Genomic DNA, 18,388 nt, shown 5'->3' on the forward strand with positions numbered 1-18,388 from the left:
GAGGGTTCAAATCCAAAGTTCAATCTGATAATAATGTACAGATGACGTGGTGACGTGTGGTCCTGTGCTTAGAGCTCAGGATCCAATCAGGGGAAGTTCAGCTGAGATTCAATGGAAGGGTGACTGTGTTTGGCAGCTTGACTCATATGAGTGTCTAGGACTTCAGTCCTGTCCCCATTCACTCAGCAGAAAGGTACCCAGAAATAGGGTACCCGGTTGGATATGTGACGTAACTACTATCCCTCTAGCGCGTTACATGCATCTTTGGTAATCCGGTGTAATAATAACCGGACTGTTTAGGCTCTTCGAGCATGCACTTTGCAGTGTGCATGGAGAAATATTCATGATAAATACATTGTTATTTGCCAGCAAAATACAGGACGTTGTAATCCCCGGTCATTTGGCACGCTTTGAGATATACCTGACACATCGTAGCATTAAAAATATCTCTTTCACGAGCCGTTTCAATATGCTGTTATAATGTCTAATTCAAGACAGCCATTGTCCAAACATTTCTAGAAAACCCAAACTATGTAACCAAGTCATATGAGACTTATTTGTTATTATCTAATCTTCATTCTTAATCTTTATCACTACCGCATTGTAGATTGTCGTGTCAGCCACCTTGTTCCCCTTGTCACTTCCATTAATTACTGTACATGACACTTATGGACTTTAATGGTCATCACCCTATGCTATGTCTGTCATCACAACTGTAGAAGGAAGTAGTATTGTTTCTCTATCTATCCATTGTTAAGTCTTTGTCTGTCCTTTGTGGTATGAACGCGTTAACGATGCGATAGAGGACAACAGAATAAAATATTACGATGTGGTATTTATTAATGATTCTTTTACCAGTACACGATCTGATTACATAGATTCAGACAAGACATGTTTTCCTGAAAAAGATTAAAAACCTTGACCCTGACTGTCAGAGCAGTATGGTCACCTGACGCCACAACCCGTAGATGTCCTCTTATCTCCACAGAGGCCTCATCATAACTATGTTAACAACATAACATAACTATGTTAACAACATAACATAACTATGTTAACAACATAACATAACTATGTTAACGACAATGGTTGACACACTATATCTTTGTTCTGTGACAGTTGTGTGTGACTGACCTTTCTTCACACAGGTCTTCCCATCAGCCTTCAGTGTCATTCCATCAGCGCATGTGCAGGTGTACTCCTTGGTGCTTCCTGCCTTTTGTGGATGTGGCAAACAAATTTGGCAACCTCGATTATCCAGACCACATCGGTTCTTCGCTGTGGAATATTCAAAAGAGATCAAAATAAAATTCTGTGAATAGACTTATACAAAGAACATATTACCGTCCCACATTAGGTATTTTGGTTGGTCATTCTCTATGCTCATGTTTCTGTGCTTCCTTCTGTTTGTGATGCCATAAGACTTCAACATATATTTAGAATGTATTGATGAGACTTCAGCATAGTATTACCGTTCTTTGGGGATTTATGGTTGGGTACACGCTTTGCCTTTTATGCTGCAGTTGCAGTTGTGTCGACTGTAGGTATAACTATGCCACCAAGAGGTGTCACTCCCGTCATTTCCCTGGGGGTAATAACGATTATTGGCACTGGTGTATTAGGTGGTGTGTCGATAGTCGAGTCTGGACCAGACAGGTGCCTGACGTTATGGGTAATATCAGACGAGACTTTCACAGCTAATGCCACGTCAGACTGCAAATAATCGATTGCGGATCACAGGCAAGCTGTAGCGCAAATGCAGTTGCGCAGCATAGAGAATATGGTAAGTCTTATATGCGAGCGAAGTGGGCAAAAATTGGCAACGTACTTCCCTCGCTTCGATCAAAAATTATTTTTCATATCAAAATAAAATATCGCCACCATCAAAGGTACACTCCCATTTCCTCACTTGGTTGTGCTCTCACATTTTCTACCCCATGTTGAATAGTAACTCACGTGAGATATGTTTTATTCAACATTTTAAACGCCACTCGTGGTATTCAGATCGTCCTCCATTACCCCTGCCAGCTTCCGGTTGAACGGAGTGACGCAACAAGAATAAGCAAAAAGTAAAAAGAAATACCACATTGCCTAAATTTTTCATAAACCTGTTGGAGTTTATTTGTCTTATCTGTCGCTATTGTTAAAATTTTCGTAACATTTATTCTACATAAAAACACTTCTGGCGTAATGGGCGAATGAAGCAGGGGAGGTAACTGTAAGTATTCCATATGGAATAATACCCTCCTGTCCCATCTTACAACCATCAGGGGCTACGAAAAGGATATGAGTTGCAGGCTATTACTCTGTATTGATGTTGTTGCACACATACGTTTGATATGAACAATACGAAAGACAACTTGCCATATTTTTCAAATGAATAAGTTATTGTGTCACGTGTTTACCATTTGGCCCCAATACCATCAGATCTAGATCACCTTAAATATAGCACATTTTATGAAAATACAGTAAATGTCATTCGAGATCTCTCGTGTTATTCCGGGAGCAGCCTTGGAGGTTGTGGAAAGGAGCGAGTGGTGACGAATGAGGCAGGGTATTACTTTTAAGGAAGGAGACCTAAATCGTAGGAGACCTCGCCGTCATGCTAAACAAGTCCACTTCCGCGTGCGCCAAGAAAGTACTACCGTTGTGAAGATGTCGCACCTGCTATCTGCCTGGATTTGTGAAAGACCTTGATGTCCATGGGGTGGGTTCCACCTACGTGGTGGAAGGTCATATTCCCAGTCCTCTTGTCCATCTGCCTCACTGTTTTGGTGAGCCAGTCTGTCCAGTACAAGTTGTTCTGCAGGCAAGAAGAGTACGTCAACAGGGAAATGGTATACGCGCACCTGCAGACTCGTCCCAACCTCCATACATACCAGTGTTGTCTTATGGAATTACATACAGTTCGTACTGTGTATTGGGCTGTAATTTGTGAATACTGAACTGGGGGCAAATTTCAAGACGCCTCCTAACGGTAAGTCCTCCCATCCAGTAAAATATTGTTAACGACAACTGTTTAAATCTTCCTTGTGACCGCTTATCCGTAGCAAGCCAACAGTTTGGTTTTAGCATTAATTGCAAAACAATGAACCTTTGTTAAGGTAAAAATATATTCCATCATCAACAAACGGCTGTAAATCAAATGGTTGCTAACTGAAAGTAAATTTACCCATGAGGATCTATAGGGGATTGCAGGGGTGCGCACCTTTGGTCGCGAAATTTTGTTAAATGACAATTGAAACTCGGGGTGAGACCGAAGTGTGCACCCCCTCCCATCATTTTACTCAGTAGTGTGCACCCCCTTTCTCAAAAGCTGTATCCGCCCCTGATTTACTCATTATTTATCATGCAGTTCGTATTCTTTATTCTGTCACATGTGCAAGTGTATATGCTTTTAATATTTTAAATAGCGATGTGCACTGTGGAATCTTTTGTGTTGCATCGCACCGGAGGCAGCTGCTTATCATTCATAGCAACAGCGATATTTTTTTCAAGAAGTAATTTTGTTTTCAGACTTTGGTATTGTACGCCAGATTCCGTTCCCCCATGATGAAATATCACACTAAATATATTTAGTAATGTTTCGCAGTGCAATTTAATCCATGTTGTTTGTAATAATTTAATGTAAATTTGGTATAAATTTCTGCCAGACTCTTCTCAGACTTCACGTCGTCTTCAAACTGATTGCGGCATTCATAAAAAATTCTTCTTCTAGGTTTTGGTTAGGAACAAAGTGCGTTTAGTTCGGCTCATGTGTTCGGCTTGTAATATGTTTTTGCAAAATTAGTAATTGTCGGTTTTCTGTAGCCGACGGTAAACATCTTCGTCGCTAGCGCTGGGAACAGTGTAACATCCAGAATGAAAGATGACAACACACTGTTATTGTTACCATGCTCAATGAAAAATACCTCAAATACTGTAATGGCAAACATATGTTCCCTGGGTAGTCTCCTCTTGTCAATGATGACTCTGACGTCATTTCCGTCGAGGTCAGAGCTCGCGACACTGTCCAGGTAACCATCAACCCAGTACAGGCGCTTGTCTATGTAATCTAAAAGAAAATAAGACCTATGCTCTAATCAAATGAACTTAATACCAAAATCATACATCCTCTAAACCTACGTTTGAAAGGCTTTTTATCTTTATATCCACTTCGAACGTTCACCACAACCCAAAACAGTTCATGTATATGCTCAAGACGATAAAGAGCATACGATTATTACTAATAACCTACCTGAACATGTATATCAACTAGAGCGGTGTACTGGCAACAAGCTACATTGCAATATATCGCGCTGTAAGTACCCGTATTGTGATATATTGGGACCTTACGTGTTTGACAGTGAGTGGCACTAACTGTGCGTATCAATCCTATTTTCTTCATCGTAGATCCCCAAACATATGTTATGGTTCTGATAACAGCAGTAACAAAATTAGGCCGCATAGTCACGGATACTACTTCCATTTTTATACAATTCATAGTATTAAAGCATGCAATTTTGTCATTGAATAACGAAGGAAAACATCTGTTGTGAATAAAAAATATGTGTAGATTTTAACTACAACCATAAAGCTTATCACAAAAGCCCAATATACCGGTTCTCATAAAAATATTGCAATATATCGTTTAGAAATCATATTGCGATATATCGGTATACCGTTAATACCTTGCAACCCTAATACAATACATCAGCTTAGTAATATGGTAATATGAAAGAATCAGATGTCCCTTTGTACTCCTCGGGAGGTACTTTCCTCGGAAAAACCATTTCCATCAGTGATGATATAACTCTCGGGAAGGGATTTGATTTACTGCTGCTGAAACCGATTTAAAAAATCACCAAGGAAAGTAACAAGTGTGTTCAGCTCACCGATAGTTATGCCGTTCGGCCAGTGAATATTGTCAGTGACTATGGAGTGTCTCCTTGTACCGTCCATGCCGCACTTCTCTATACTTGCCGGTCGATCCCAGTTCGTCCAGTACATCCACCTATAAACCATAAATCAGATGCTAACAAGATAGTGGCATGAGTATACCACATAAAAATGTTTACAAAGTCATATTTCAGTAACTGTATGATAACACAAAGAAGTTTTCATGGAATATAGAACTCCAGGAATCTGCGAGTCAAGAGAGCCCTGAGTCTAGTGAACATTTCGGGTGATAAAATTTCGGCGAGGGGGTTGCATGTATTTGTAATGCAGGTGTCTCAATATATACACATGGGGTCAATCGCTGGACCGACTGGTTTTAGGCCTACTTTTCCACATTATGGGGATTAAACATGGAATAGGGGGCTCGGCCCATTATATTCACTATACTCTGTCTGAGGGGGTATATCAATAAGCTTTTGTGCAGTATATCAGGGGATACGGAGAAAACGGACCCCAGCGAAAACGGACTCCGAAACAATTCGAACCCCATTTTTTTCACAGACCAACACATGCTACAAACAACGGCAAACAGAGATGTTAAAGGTACAGCATTATACATAAATACAAGCTGTAGATGTACAACCTAAAACTTTGCCATGCCTCCGTTATCATCGCTGTTGCCTTTTAATGATACTGAACCTCAGTAAACAGGCCGTCAGTGTATGTGCAATAACCCCGGGCGTGACATTAAAGCCTCTTCACCTTACGATGCCTTACCAGTCTGTTCCGCTTTCCCAATCAAAGAAAAATAATTGGAAGACGTTTCTGAACATGTTCCTTTTCACATTTACAAAAAAACCCACTCAAATACGTTTACCCTCTTGCAGGATCAACAGCTATCGCCCGAGGATTTCCCAGATTGGTGGAAATGAGAGTCGACGTCAGCTTTGTCCTAAGGGACATAACTCTTATTGCCTTCCCGTCCCCTTCCCTTGCTTCAGTCCAGTAGAGGGCCTGATATACCCAGTCGTACGCCAAACCGGCCACTGAGGTCACGTTCGACACCAGAACCTCTGGACACTCCAGATGGGACTTGTCAATACGGGCCCTACAGACAAACAATTGCACACATTAAACACATCATGAATGAAATTGGAATCCTGCACTCACTTCACGTATAAATTCATGTTCCAGATTTTCAGCTCAGTGCATACTTGGTGTTTATGCTCTTGTCTGAGCAAGATCAGTTCGTACTCTTATCTTCACCTACATCCAGTCTGTATGCTAGAGGAATAGGATTATCAACACGAATACTGAACCAATTAAAATAATTAATACAAGACAAAATCTTATGGACAACAACTTCTTGGTTTATTTTTCTCATTTCTGGGCTAGTTCTTGTCCCTTCGTCAGGTGGATAATGAACAGTTACTAGTGTACAGTACAGTATGTTTACATGGATATACAGGAAGTCAGATATGTAAATACGTATAAACAGGCACAAATGAATTAGGAGATATAATTAAGAATGTACAAACAATGACGTGAGATGAAAGGGAGGACAACAATGATAGGGTATGTGCCCTATATCATTATCCATCTGACGAAGGCGAAAAACTAGCCCAGAAACTTTGAGTACAATAAACAAAGAAGTTGTTATCCAAAAGATTTGTCTTGTCTTACCTCATCAATTTCTAATATGCCTTTGAAGAATCTCATTATAATTACTTTAATTAAAAAAATAAATGGGGTCTTCTGCGATAGACTGATATTATTCTACCATACTATACTCACATAGTGATGGTTCCTTTCGGTACATCCGACCAAAAGACTTTGTGTTCCCTGATGTCGAAATCAAGAGATACTGGTCTTGAAATCCGGAAACTTATTGGCTTCCTCATGACCACATAATCAAACGTTGTCAGGTTTATTCGTTTAATGTTCAGGGAATCCAACAGAACAAAGAAAACTTCATTCTCTGAAATGATATACGTGTGAAGGGTTATTTTGTTTTTCAGTGTTAGAGATGTACATCTGATGACTATTTACTCACGTATTATAATCCGTAAATAACACTGAATCTACGGATACTACCATTATTATACTCATAGCAATAACGGTTGTCACGCGCCTTCAATTTTATCAACAGGACAAGCATTATTGGCACGAGCATATGACTATAATATAAAAGAAATGCGACTGGTTCATAAGAGGCGACTGACGTTGACAGGTCATCGATATTATTCGATAGGACAAGCATTATTGGCACGAGCATATGACTATAATATAACAGAAATGCGACTGGTTCATAAGAGGCGACTGACGTTGACAGGTCATCGATATTATTCGATAGGACAAGCATTATTGGCACGAGCATATGACTATAATATAACAGAAATGCGACTGGTTCATAAGAGGCGACTGACGTTGACACGTCATCGATATTATAATATTCAAATACAACATATTTTGTACATTAAGTATAATTCAAGATGAGTTCCACTTTTTGCAGGTATGTCCTTCCTACACTGATTTAAAGACAAAATATCTACCAGAATATTACCATTCACAATCTAACACGTTTAAATATAATTTCTTAACTACAGTAATACAATCTATTATTATTATACTTGGTATGTATACCCACCATGCTTTTGAACATAGAAAACAATGTTTGCAAACATTATGATTGTATGCCATATTTGTTATCATACTTTGCACCATAGGTTTATGGCATCTTCAGCATTGGAATAAAGAGAGCTTTTTACTACTACTACTACTACTAATAATAATAAATTATAATGTGCTTACCATCTTCTAACTTACATCTTCTGCCATTGACAAGTGTGTAGCCATCATAGCATGCGCATCTGAAGCTACCGACGGTGTTGACACACTTTTGCGAACACATCCCCGGGGACACCACACACTCGTCTTCATCCACACACCTGTTGCCCTTCAATACGTACCCTTCAAAACATGGCGACGGCGTGGTCGGCCCTTCGAAAGTGATCATGAAATCATTGTTTCCTCTTCAAATCACTTTCATTATTCAGAAAGGCCATGAAGGACATACCACGTTATATTGTTTATAGTATTTGTATTTATATTGTTTGGTTTTTATTATAACACAGTGAAAAAGAAAGCATACACATATGCTTTGTGCTGGCTTTATAACACAGACAAAAATTGCTCATTCGATAGGGGATGTATTTGATGCGGGTATGATAGCCTGTGCTTTGAACTTTTTGGGCAATGGTTTTCAACAAAGTAAAAACATCTCCATAATATACATGGTTTTAATCACACAGATGCAGTTTTTCTTACCGCGTGCCATGCAGCTTGTGTCATTGATGAGAGCGTACCCATCAGGACAGGTACATTTATAACTTCCGGGTGTGTTGGTACAGCTGTGAGAGCATGGAGCCTTTTCACATTCGTCGTCATCAACACACGTGCCGTTCACAGAGCGGAAACCTGACGAACACTTGGCTGACCTTTGATCTACAACATTTAATTTTGTTCACATTCTTTCTTGTCTGACCTGTTACGAAATTAACAAGTATGTCAAACCGAAACCTGAGTTTCATTAACCAGTTCAGACAATGACCTACTTTTCACCTTACCCGTGGGACTCATCTGATTCATTCGTCATTGCTCGCGTCATATTCCGGCATGCTGGATGTAGTATCGTGGCCCTGCCTATGTGCAAACGGCCATGGAGATGAAGATAGTCTAGCACTATTACCTAAGAAAGATAACTTTAAATTTCTAAACGTGGCTGCTCCAAGAATCTCTATCCTATATCATGTGAGCTAAACACTATGCAGTAATTCCCTTTGTAAATATGATTCAATGCCGATCCTTTGGCTTATGCTTAAATTGTGCTTTGCATAGTTTAGCAAAGCTTCAAAGATCAACGGTTCTGCCATTTTCATGCTTCAAAATGCATTTTAATACACGGTATGTAATTGGTTTGTCATGCCCCTTGGCAATAATGACGTAGTTGTCTTCTTGCAGGTCATGAAAAGAGGAGATTAGAAGAGGACATCTGGTTATGTCCTAATTCATTGAAACTATTCACTTGGTAGATACCATAAAGATGCTTAAAGGGCAAATCCATACTATATATGTGTGTTGTTAGAAATCTGATATTGTGAAACTGACCTTTCTTGACACAGGACTTGCCATCTTCCTCCATTGTCATTCCATCAGCGCATGCGCAGGTGTACTCCTTGGTACTTCCTGCTTTTTGTGGATGTGGCAAACAAATTTGGCAACCTCGATTATCCAGACCACATCGGTTCTTTGCTGTGGAATATTCAACAGACTTAAAATAAAATTCTGTGAATGGACTTATACAAAGAAAATAATATTAACGTCCTCTATTAGGAGTTTTTCACTCTTACTCTGTGTCCATGTTTATCTTTGCCTTGTGCCATGTCGCGGTTGCAACATGCCAGCTGTTTATCTTCAGCGGTCTGTGATGTGTCAGATGTTTTATGTTTTGTTTTTACCACAGCAAAATATGCCTGCCAAGTCACGGCAACGAATAAACCAGATCAGGACCTTTTTACAATGTGCTCAGGTAAGTGGTGACAAAAACAAAAACAGCAAGTGGGATGCATAATAACACTTTGTAAATGTGTTATACACAAAACCTTATCAACATTCTCAAAAAAAATAAGTTATTTGCATTACGTCTTTCCAATTTGGCCTCATTACTTTCAGATCCTGAAGGAGGGCGATCTAATCTGCATTCTAAGCACGGACACTTCCCTATTGGTCGACTAAGTACTACAAATTTGAAGATGTCGCACCTGTTATCTGCCTGGACTTGTGGAAGACCTTGATGTCCATGAGGTTTATCCCACCTACATGGTGGAAGGTCATATTCCCAGTCCTCTTGTCCATCTGCCTCACTGTTTGGGTGAGCCAATCCGTCCAGTACAAGTTGTTCTGGAGACAAGAACACAAACTTCACAGGGACTCTGCATATGTAATTACATAATAAATGTGTATCCGCTGTAAGTATCACCTGCATTTCATTAATCGTAAACATTGAACAGAGAGCAGTTTCACGAATGTCTCTACGCGTTAGGTCCTCCTGTCCAGCAAGATATTGTTTACGATACTGGTCTGGATCTCCAAATTACCGTTTATGAAATAGCTTCAGGGTCGGATCCAGCATTCGGAAAAATGTGAATGGGGGAATGCACACTTTTGAATGCACACTTCATTTTCACCCATTTTCGTGAGAATTTCAATGGTTATTTCATAAACGTCCAGGATAAAAGAGGGGGTGGAGGTAGTGCGCACTCCTGCACATCAGCCAACACTCTCTTGATCAGCCTATGTGCACTAGAGTTGTAAAGTCGTTTTTTTCTCCGATGTTATTGGTCCTTACGACATTGCATTTTTCATAATAACACGAAGTGAAAGGGCACCTGGCAATATGATGAGTTTGTGCACTCTAAATGGGTGGAGTTCAGTTGTACGGTACCTTAATTTTATAAGGTCGATTAATTTCTGGAGAGCTGGTGGGTGATGTTTCTTAATATTTAATTAAGACCGTGATATATATGTCTCAAAGAAGACATTTCTTTGTTTGCATCTATTAGACAACGCTACGCATTCGGTTGTAAATCAAATCTTGAGTTATTATAAAATCGTTATGTACCTCTAATTACGAACACGGTATGTTTGTCTCCTAATTTGTCAACCTAGAAGACTCCATCAAACCCCAACCCCCTGTAAATCAGCTGTGCTTGCTAACTAAAAATTTACTCTAAGCCGTAGTGCATACTAGTATATATAATTTTATCCAGCGAAAATTGTCAGTAATGAATACCTGAAATACTGTTACGGCAAACATATGTTCCCGGGAAAAACTGCTCTTGTCAATGATGACTCTGACGTCATTTCCGTCGAGGTCAGAGCTCGTGACACTGTCGTAGTGGGAATCGACCCAATACAGGCGCTTATCTACGTAATCTGGAGGAAAACAATACGTATGATCAGATCAAATCAGTTACAGATCAAATCAGTTACATACATTATCTGATGTTTTAAAGATTTAGCTTGAAAGTTTGTCTTTCCAATCAAATTAAATATTACATCATCTTTTCACCCATAACCTACCGTGTCATCACATTACTCAAAAGAGTGAGTGTATTTTTTCACCGCCCTCAGCAATATTCCAACTATAGCTATATGGCAGTGGTCTGTACAAAATCGAGTCTGGACCAGATAATCCATCAGCATGAGCATCGATCTGCGCAACTGGGATACGATGACATGTATCAGCAAAGTAAGTGACCGAGCCTGACCACTCGATCCCTTCAGTCGCCTCTTACGACAAACATATGTAGATGGAAACAACCCTAGCACGGATCTTCACAGGTCTCTACTCAATAGCTGAAGTTTAAGAACATCCGTTTACCTTATATTTATAATGTACTCTGTGTCTTAATGGACTAATCGTAGAACCATATCCTACATTCCGAAAGGTATGGCCAATAGTACTGTAACATTAAGTGCAGTCGGAACAGCGACACCTGGCAGTGATGATACAGATCTCAGAAAGGGATGTGATTTATTGTTTCGAAAATTGGTTCCACTAAACCATCAATGACATAAGAAGCCTGATGAAATATACGGTTCCAGCTCACCAATAGTTATGCCATTAGGATATCGAATATCGTCAGTGACGATGGCGTGTCTGCTTGACCCGTCCATACCGCACTTCTCTATACTCGCCGGTTGACCCCAGTTCGTCCAGTACATCCACCTATAAACCACAAATCAGATGCTAAGCAGAACTGTATTACACAATCATGTTTATGCAGTCATATTTCAGCAACTTTTACTGAACACAGGACGTGCAATGTGAGTCGCTTTCATGTATGAGGCGGTGGAGCAGCCAAGTGGCGAAAGCGTCCGCTCATAACGCCGAAGACCGGGTTCGATTCCCCACATGGGTACAATGTGTGAAGGCCATTTCTGGTGTCCCGTACCGTGATATTGCTGGAATTTTGCGTAAAACCATACTCACTCACATACATATAAACGGCGTAGTTGATGACATGTGATTATTCGAGTCAATATACACAATCAGTGGATCGGTTGTTCCAGGTAGGGAATATAGACTGCTATCATAAAGCCAGAATATTGCTGACAATATTGTTATGACAACCCCAAAACGACAATCAATTCTTGCGTAATGAATACTCGAATCTACTAATGTAATATGGTTTCCAGATAAAATCATTATCATGTTGACCGCTCCGTGGATACACTACAACCCAAACTGCCTGTGAGATGCTTGATGGTTTTCAGTCATTTGGACATAATACCCCCACCCCCCGGTTACCAATTCACTGCTGAGTGAGCACATGCAATTATGAAGATTTTAAACTTGCTTGTCTAAGGTGAGACCATATGTTAAACTAAGGTATGGTATCTGAGGGAGGCTAGCAGAATTAAACTGACATTATTTAAGACCTCTACGACGCGTGCGTGAACCTTCTGCATAAGTGCCAGTATTATACGTTTGGACGTACTTGAACCATTAGACCTACCTGCCTTCACGTCGCCCAATTCATGCACTTCTAATTTCTTTTTTTCTATTTTTTCTTAATCACCAACAACATGAAAAACATTTACCCTCTTGCAGGATCAACAGCTATCGCCCGAGGTTTGCCGAGATTTCTGGAAACGAGCGTCGCCACCAACTTTGACCTAAGGGACACAACTCTTATTGCCTCCTGGTCTTCCGCTTCCTGAGTCCAATAGAGGGCCTGGTGAACCCAGTCGTAGGCCACACCGGCCGCCACAGAGACGTTCGACACGAGGACCTCTCTGCTGTCCAGAGTGGATTTGTCAATGCTGGCCCTACAACAAAAAACAATGCACACAATTAACACGTCATGACGTTAGTAATGGCATTAATGGCAAACAAGGACCGTAATAGCATTAACGCTTCCCATCCAAGGGGCTCCAGGTTATAATATTACTGACTTGCTACACTGACCACGTGCGAGTCTTATGAGCAAGACGTGTGCAGGTACGCGCGGAATGCACAAGCCTACATCTGCTCCCCCTTCACAAGTCATATGGGTTGCACATTGCCATGTACCGCCTACTTCTCGTAAGTTTACACGTTCTCTGCGCCGGTGGGACTTATCTTTGTTTGCCAGTGCGACGCGACACTCACTTTCTGCACACATTCATATGACGCATTTTCGGTTCAAACTTTGTTTGGTTGGTTAACGCTTCATTCAATAATAGTCCAGTTGTACAACCTAAAGTGGACTACGATGACATGCGTCTGCCAATTCTGTGAACCTGACCACCCGATCCCGTTCGTCGCCTCTTACGACAAGCAATGGTTCCTGAAGACCATTTCTCATCCGGATCTTCACGGGATAGATTGATGGATGAATAGGGCGAAAGTAAACACCTTCTCCTCCACATGGATACCAACACTGAATGATTTATAATAACTTTGCACAGTAAATTGAGTCTTGTGCACCATATGCCGGGAATAGGTAACAGATATACTATCATACTATACTTACATACTGATGCTTTTCGTGTGTACATCCGACCAAAACACTTTGTGTCTCCCGACGTCAAAATCAAGAGATACTGGTCTTCCTATCTCGAAACATTTGGGCTTCGTCATGTTCACATAATCAAACGTTGTCACGTTAATTCGTTTTAAGTTCAGGGAATCCACCAGTAACAAAAATACTTCATTTTCTGAAATGATAAGAAGCGAGTGAAGGATTACTTACCTACATTTTACAGACGTACGTTTCATGCAGATTCATAAAACAATAACCATAATAGTACATTGATCACGATAATAATCACACAACTGTAATGCCACAAATATAATAATGCTCTTACCACCTTCTTCCTTACATTCTGTGCCATTGACAAGTGTGTAGCCATCATAGCACGTGCATCTGAAGCTGCCGACGGTGTTGACACATTTTTGTGAACACAACTCCACCGAAACCACACATTCGTCTTCATCCATGCACCTGTTGCCCTTCAACACATAACCCTCCACACATCGCGACGACTTGGACGGGTCTTCAAAAACGTAATAACTGACAATGTTATTTCTTTTAAACTGCTAAATCACATATGCTATTCATTAAAGAAAGCCTTGAAGAGTGCAACACATTAAATAAACAGCTTATATGACATGGTTTTAAAAGTATTCTCCCGTGTTTCATGCTGGCTAATTAACAGAGATTTGTATTTGGTGCGAGGAAATAGATATGGTTCGAACCTTCAGCATGCAGTGTTTTAGCAACTGTTTTCTGTTAATACAGTTTTATTTACATTTGTAACGTTTATGTAAACCAGTTGTACGGAAAAAGTAACTTTGTGAATCCAAATCCGATTTTATATTGGTGGATAAGCGGCGTGCATTCACTACGGTTTCAATCCTAGTATCTTCAAGGGTCATCCCCGACCCCCTGACTGTATGAGTTAGGCTGCATACAAAATTAAATGTTTCTCAGACACATTTTTTCCAAAGGTTACGAGGACGGTAGGACTTTTTCATATTTTTTTATAAAGTAATGCGTCATGGGAGGACTACATTTTTGTTTTTTTTCTTTCTGAAATACTGATTGGGAAGTTTAGATTCAGTCACACTCGTTTTTACAGACACTCATTCTTATAGTGGAGAAATGGGTGATCGAGGCGCTGAGAAGTCAAAAATTATTAACAAAACAAAACAAATGGAAATAAAAAATTGCTACGCGCACAAAAAATGTGACGCGCCGATGTCCGAGAAAATTTAACCTTATTATCCAACCTTAGAATTCACATACTGGTGCAAGACTACCCATCCTAAGACTACAAGAGTGATATTGTTCAAACACTCCTCAAAGCGGCATGACAAGCAAATCATTCACTGAATATCACTGATAAATGAGTTAGATTCTAAAAAAAATCATTTTTGTTTCATGAAATTTCGTTTATCAGTAAGAACGTAAATACCGTGTATCGGCTGAAACGTGTTCATGTGTTTGATAAACTTTCGTTTCACGCGTCCTGGCGGGTTTGAAAAAATACGAAAACGATTTATCCCAAGAAAATAGTTACCTGTCTTTGAACATGTTTTCTTGTCCCATTGCAAAAACAAGTTATCAGGGCACGCGCAAATATACTGCGAAGTGGAGTTCTCGCCCTTCGGTGAAGGTAAACAAATCTGACATCCCCCATTATCGGAACCACATCTGTTTGGGGCTGAAATGAAAGCAATGCATAAAAAAAGTAGCTTATCACATAGAAAGAGAAATTTGGACGGTAGGGTCGTTATTGTCAAGAATTCAGTCTCCTATGAACCAAGTCAGCGAGCCGAAACCCTAAGTCGCCCCTTGCGGCTGTGAGATGGAATATCCGAACTCCCACAATGATGTGTCAGCATCCTGTTGGGGGAAAGACGGTTTGACTGTCTTCGACTAGGGTTTAGTCTTGTGTTTAAAGCGTCCGCTCGCCATGCCGAACCCGGCCTAGAATCACCATATGGGAACCGTGCGTGAAGCCAATTTGTGGTGCATCCCACCGTGATATTGCTGGAATATTGCTAAAAGCGAAGTAAAGCCTACTCGCTCGCTCACTCACTCCTACCAGGGAGACTCTAACAAGTTGTTGTAGATTATCTTTGCTCCTACCCACCGTAAGGTTGACGCACACCATGCATCACAGCCAGGCCCTTTGGTGATATCAGGTCTCTCTGAACACGGCGGACGAATTTGCCCAGCTCCCTGTTTATCCTCTGAATCTGTCCGTACGCCGTCTCGCTCCAGTAAAGACGTTTCTAGGTAGTAGATGTCAGAACAAATAACAATGATATCTTTGACAGTGACAAAGGTACGGTTTTAATTACGATCGTTCAAACTGCACATGGCCTGTCACAGAAATGGAATATACACTGGGGCATCCATATTTCAGTGACAGCACATGGTAATATTTATTAACTGTAGCAAACTGGATCCCTTGGCTGTGTCAGGATCTGCTGTTCAGTGGCTTGAATCCAGGATTTGCTCTATCGGGAATTAACCATTGTTTGCTAGCACAATGACCTGCAGCTCAAGTCAAACGTCGCTTCACTTTCAGATTCTTCAGCTTGACCTGAGCTACTCTACATATTAAATTTAATAAACAGCAGGTAGAGGTAACTGCATTAAACAGGGGAACAGAGAATGTTCAGAATGCGAAACATGCATACATCGGAAACATTAAACCATCTGCAGCTTCTCTTTTAAAAGGCGAGTTGGGACATTGTTGACGATTTCTCGATCGACACTGAGATGTCAAACGGCAACCTTGTCTCGGCTGTTCGGACATGGTAGTTCAACTGACGAAGGTAGACCCCTTCTCAATAACAGACCCAACCAGTTGGGACTCGGTCACGCAATGCATTAGAATTCAACTGAACAGGTCAAGCTGAAAACGAAATGAATAGAGCGACGTGTATGCACGTGTGTATGTTTTTTCCCCTTTTCAACGCCGCACTCACTAATGTTCCCGCTATATGACAGCGTGAATAATCGAGTCTGGATTAGACAATCCAATATTGAACATCATGAGGATCGGTCTACGCAACTAGGGATACGGTGGCATGTCGATGAAATCAGCAAGTCTGACCACCCGATCCTGTCAGTCGCCCCTTATTACAAGTATGGGTGGCTGAAAAATGATCTGACCCGGATCTTCACGGACTGACGCGTTCATCTAAGTCACAGCTAGAGTACTTTTCCAATTAGTCCCAGTTCACCCTACCTTGTAAATATCGATTGCACTGTACATTAGCCGTGTCCGGGACCTCCATAGTACCCTGCAACCGCCTTTGACGATGTCGCACACGCCAATCTTGCTGTTACCGCTGTCCGCCCAGTATAGCTGATTGGTTCTGAAATCTGACACAGAGGAGAATAATTGGTATCTATACGTTCAGGTCTAAATATAAAATGTATCTTTGGTGACAAACACTTTCAATGGAATGAACAACAATCCAGGGCACAGGTCTTTCAGTCACAGTATGATTGCACATTCCTATTCTAAATTTATTAGTAAAGTATTGTTACTGTATCTCCGCGCTACTGTCACTTGCTTTACACCATGTTGTTCTGTAACATGCCTCTGGTTGCATGCACATGTATCTACTGCCAAGTTAACAGTTACCCGTTACAACATTGCTACCATTATTCAAAGTATTGTAAACACTTCGATACTAAATTATTGCCTCTTTGTAACATATTTGCCAGTATATCATCTGTTGTAACGTTTTACTACGACTGTCAATGTTTACATTTCGTCACGTTGTTACTTTCTGTTGTCACATTGATGTTTACATGTTGTCACGTTGTTACTAAGTCACGTTGATGTTTACATGATACTACCTATTGTCCCGCTGAAGTTTACATGTTGTCACGTTGTTACTAACGTATGGTCATGTCGTAACTTATCGTAACATTGTTACTAACCCATAATCTATAGTCATGTCGAAACCATCTTCAGGTAACGTTGTTACAAACCTATGGTCACGTCTTTGGGGTACTGGAGTCCTTTATCAAGGATGACTCTTCTGTTGCTGCCGTCTGTTCCACTCATCTCAATCCTTGGACGACGTCCCGCGCAGCCCCAGAACAACGACCTATGGAAGGAGAGATTGTGGTTAACCACTTAATTATAACTACGCTAGTCTGTCTCACAGTCCCTGAAACATTTACGTTCTCAACTGATCAGCCCTCTCTGCAATGCTAAAGCCCTAAATGAAGCAAATCTGGATTTCCCCAAGTTCTGGATCTCTGGACTCCCCGGTGTTCCATTTCAATTAAATGGGTTTGTTTTTACTATCATAGTTATATATATTCAGTGTTAGTATATAACTACGCATGGACGCACGTCAATTTTGAATACCAGTAAAGGAAGATCCTTTGTGGTGTCATCATTTTTATTCACGAACTTCTTTAAGCTGGAGAATTTCACCACTTTTATTAAAATTTTAATAACGTCAATGTATATAATTATTGTTCCAAGTATACTTCATGCTTGTAAACGCTGAATACAAATAAAGTTCATAAGACTGCGAGACGTGTATAGGTTTATATTCACCTATTAAAGGGATCTACATCAAGTCCCTGAACATCAACCAGATCATCATCGAGCAACGTTGTAGTGACCCCTGTGTCAAGGGAGGCAACTGTGATAGTACCGGCTGACATGTCTGACCAGTAGAGGTTGTTGTGAACCCAGTCAAGTGCTATGCCGACGGCTCTCCGTATCCCAATGTTGTACAGTTGCTTGATGTTTGTGAGAGTCTTGTTTCTGGTTAACGTTGCACTGCATATAGTGATAAACGCAATAGTAAAATTACATTTTCAGAGAAAATGAACTGAAACGAGTGAAAAGTATTCAACGGCGCGGTCAGCACTGAATGGCCTTTGTGACTGGGAGACAAATGGTCGTTGGAGCTGATGCA

The 18,388-nt window shown here is 40.6% G+C and overlaps 1 protein-coding gene across 1 annotated transcript in view; it reads right to left on the reverse strand.

The window, feature by feature from the left end:
• LOC137290292 (low-density lipoprotein receptor-related protein 4-like) overlaps positions 1-18,388 on the reverse strand; it is a 43,235-nt gene that overhangs the window by 13,524 nt on the left and 11,323 nt on the right. Inside the window, exons 13-32 of the mRNA XM_067821098.1 lie at positions 18,022-18,249; positions 17,442-17,560; positions 16,687-16,823; positions 15,580-15,721; positions 15,004-15,147; positions 13,789-13,977; positions 13,455-13,638; positions 12,541-12,768; positions 11,547-11,665; positions 10,727-10,869; positions 9,696-9,834; positions 9,043-9,186; positions 8,203-8,379; positions 7,687-7,875; positions 6,670-6,853; positions 5,753-5,983; positions 4,872-4,990; positions 3,909-4,051; positions 2,662-2,800; positions 1,132-1,275 (exon numbers count right to left, since the gene is read on the reverse strand). Coding sequence (XP_067677199.1) covers positions 1,132-1,275; positions 2,662-2,800; positions 3,909-4,051; positions 4,872-4,990; positions 5,753-5,983; positions 6,670-6,853; positions 7,687-7,875; positions 8,203-8,379; positions 9,043-9,186; positions 9,696-9,834; positions 10,727-10,869; positions 11,547-11,665; positions 12,541-12,768; positions 13,455-13,638; positions 13,789-13,977; positions 15,004-15,147; positions 15,580-15,721; positions 16,687-16,823; positions 17,442-17,560; positions 18,022-18,249 — 3,242 coding nt within the window. The remainder of the gene's footprint in view (positions 1-1,131; positions 1,276-2,661; positions 2,801-3,908; positions 4,052-4,871; positions 4,991-5,752; positions 5,984-6,669; positions 6,854-7,686; positions 7,876-8,202; positions 8,380-9,042; positions 9,187-9,695; positions 9,835-10,726; positions 10,870-11,546; positions 11,666-12,540; positions 12,769-13,454; positions 13,639-13,788; positions 13,978-15,003; positions 15,148-15,579; positions 15,722-16,686; positions 16,824-17,441; positions 17,561-18,021; positions 18,250-18,388) is intronic.

Source organism: Haliotis asinina, chromosome 7, assembly GCF_037392515.1.
Source record: "Haliotis asinina isolate JCU_RB_2024 chromosome 7, JCU_Hal_asi_v2, whole genome shotgun sequence".
Taxonomy (NCBI): domain Eukaryota; kingdom Metazoa; phylum Mollusca; class Gastropoda; order Lepetellida; family Haliotidae; genus Haliotis; species Haliotis asinina.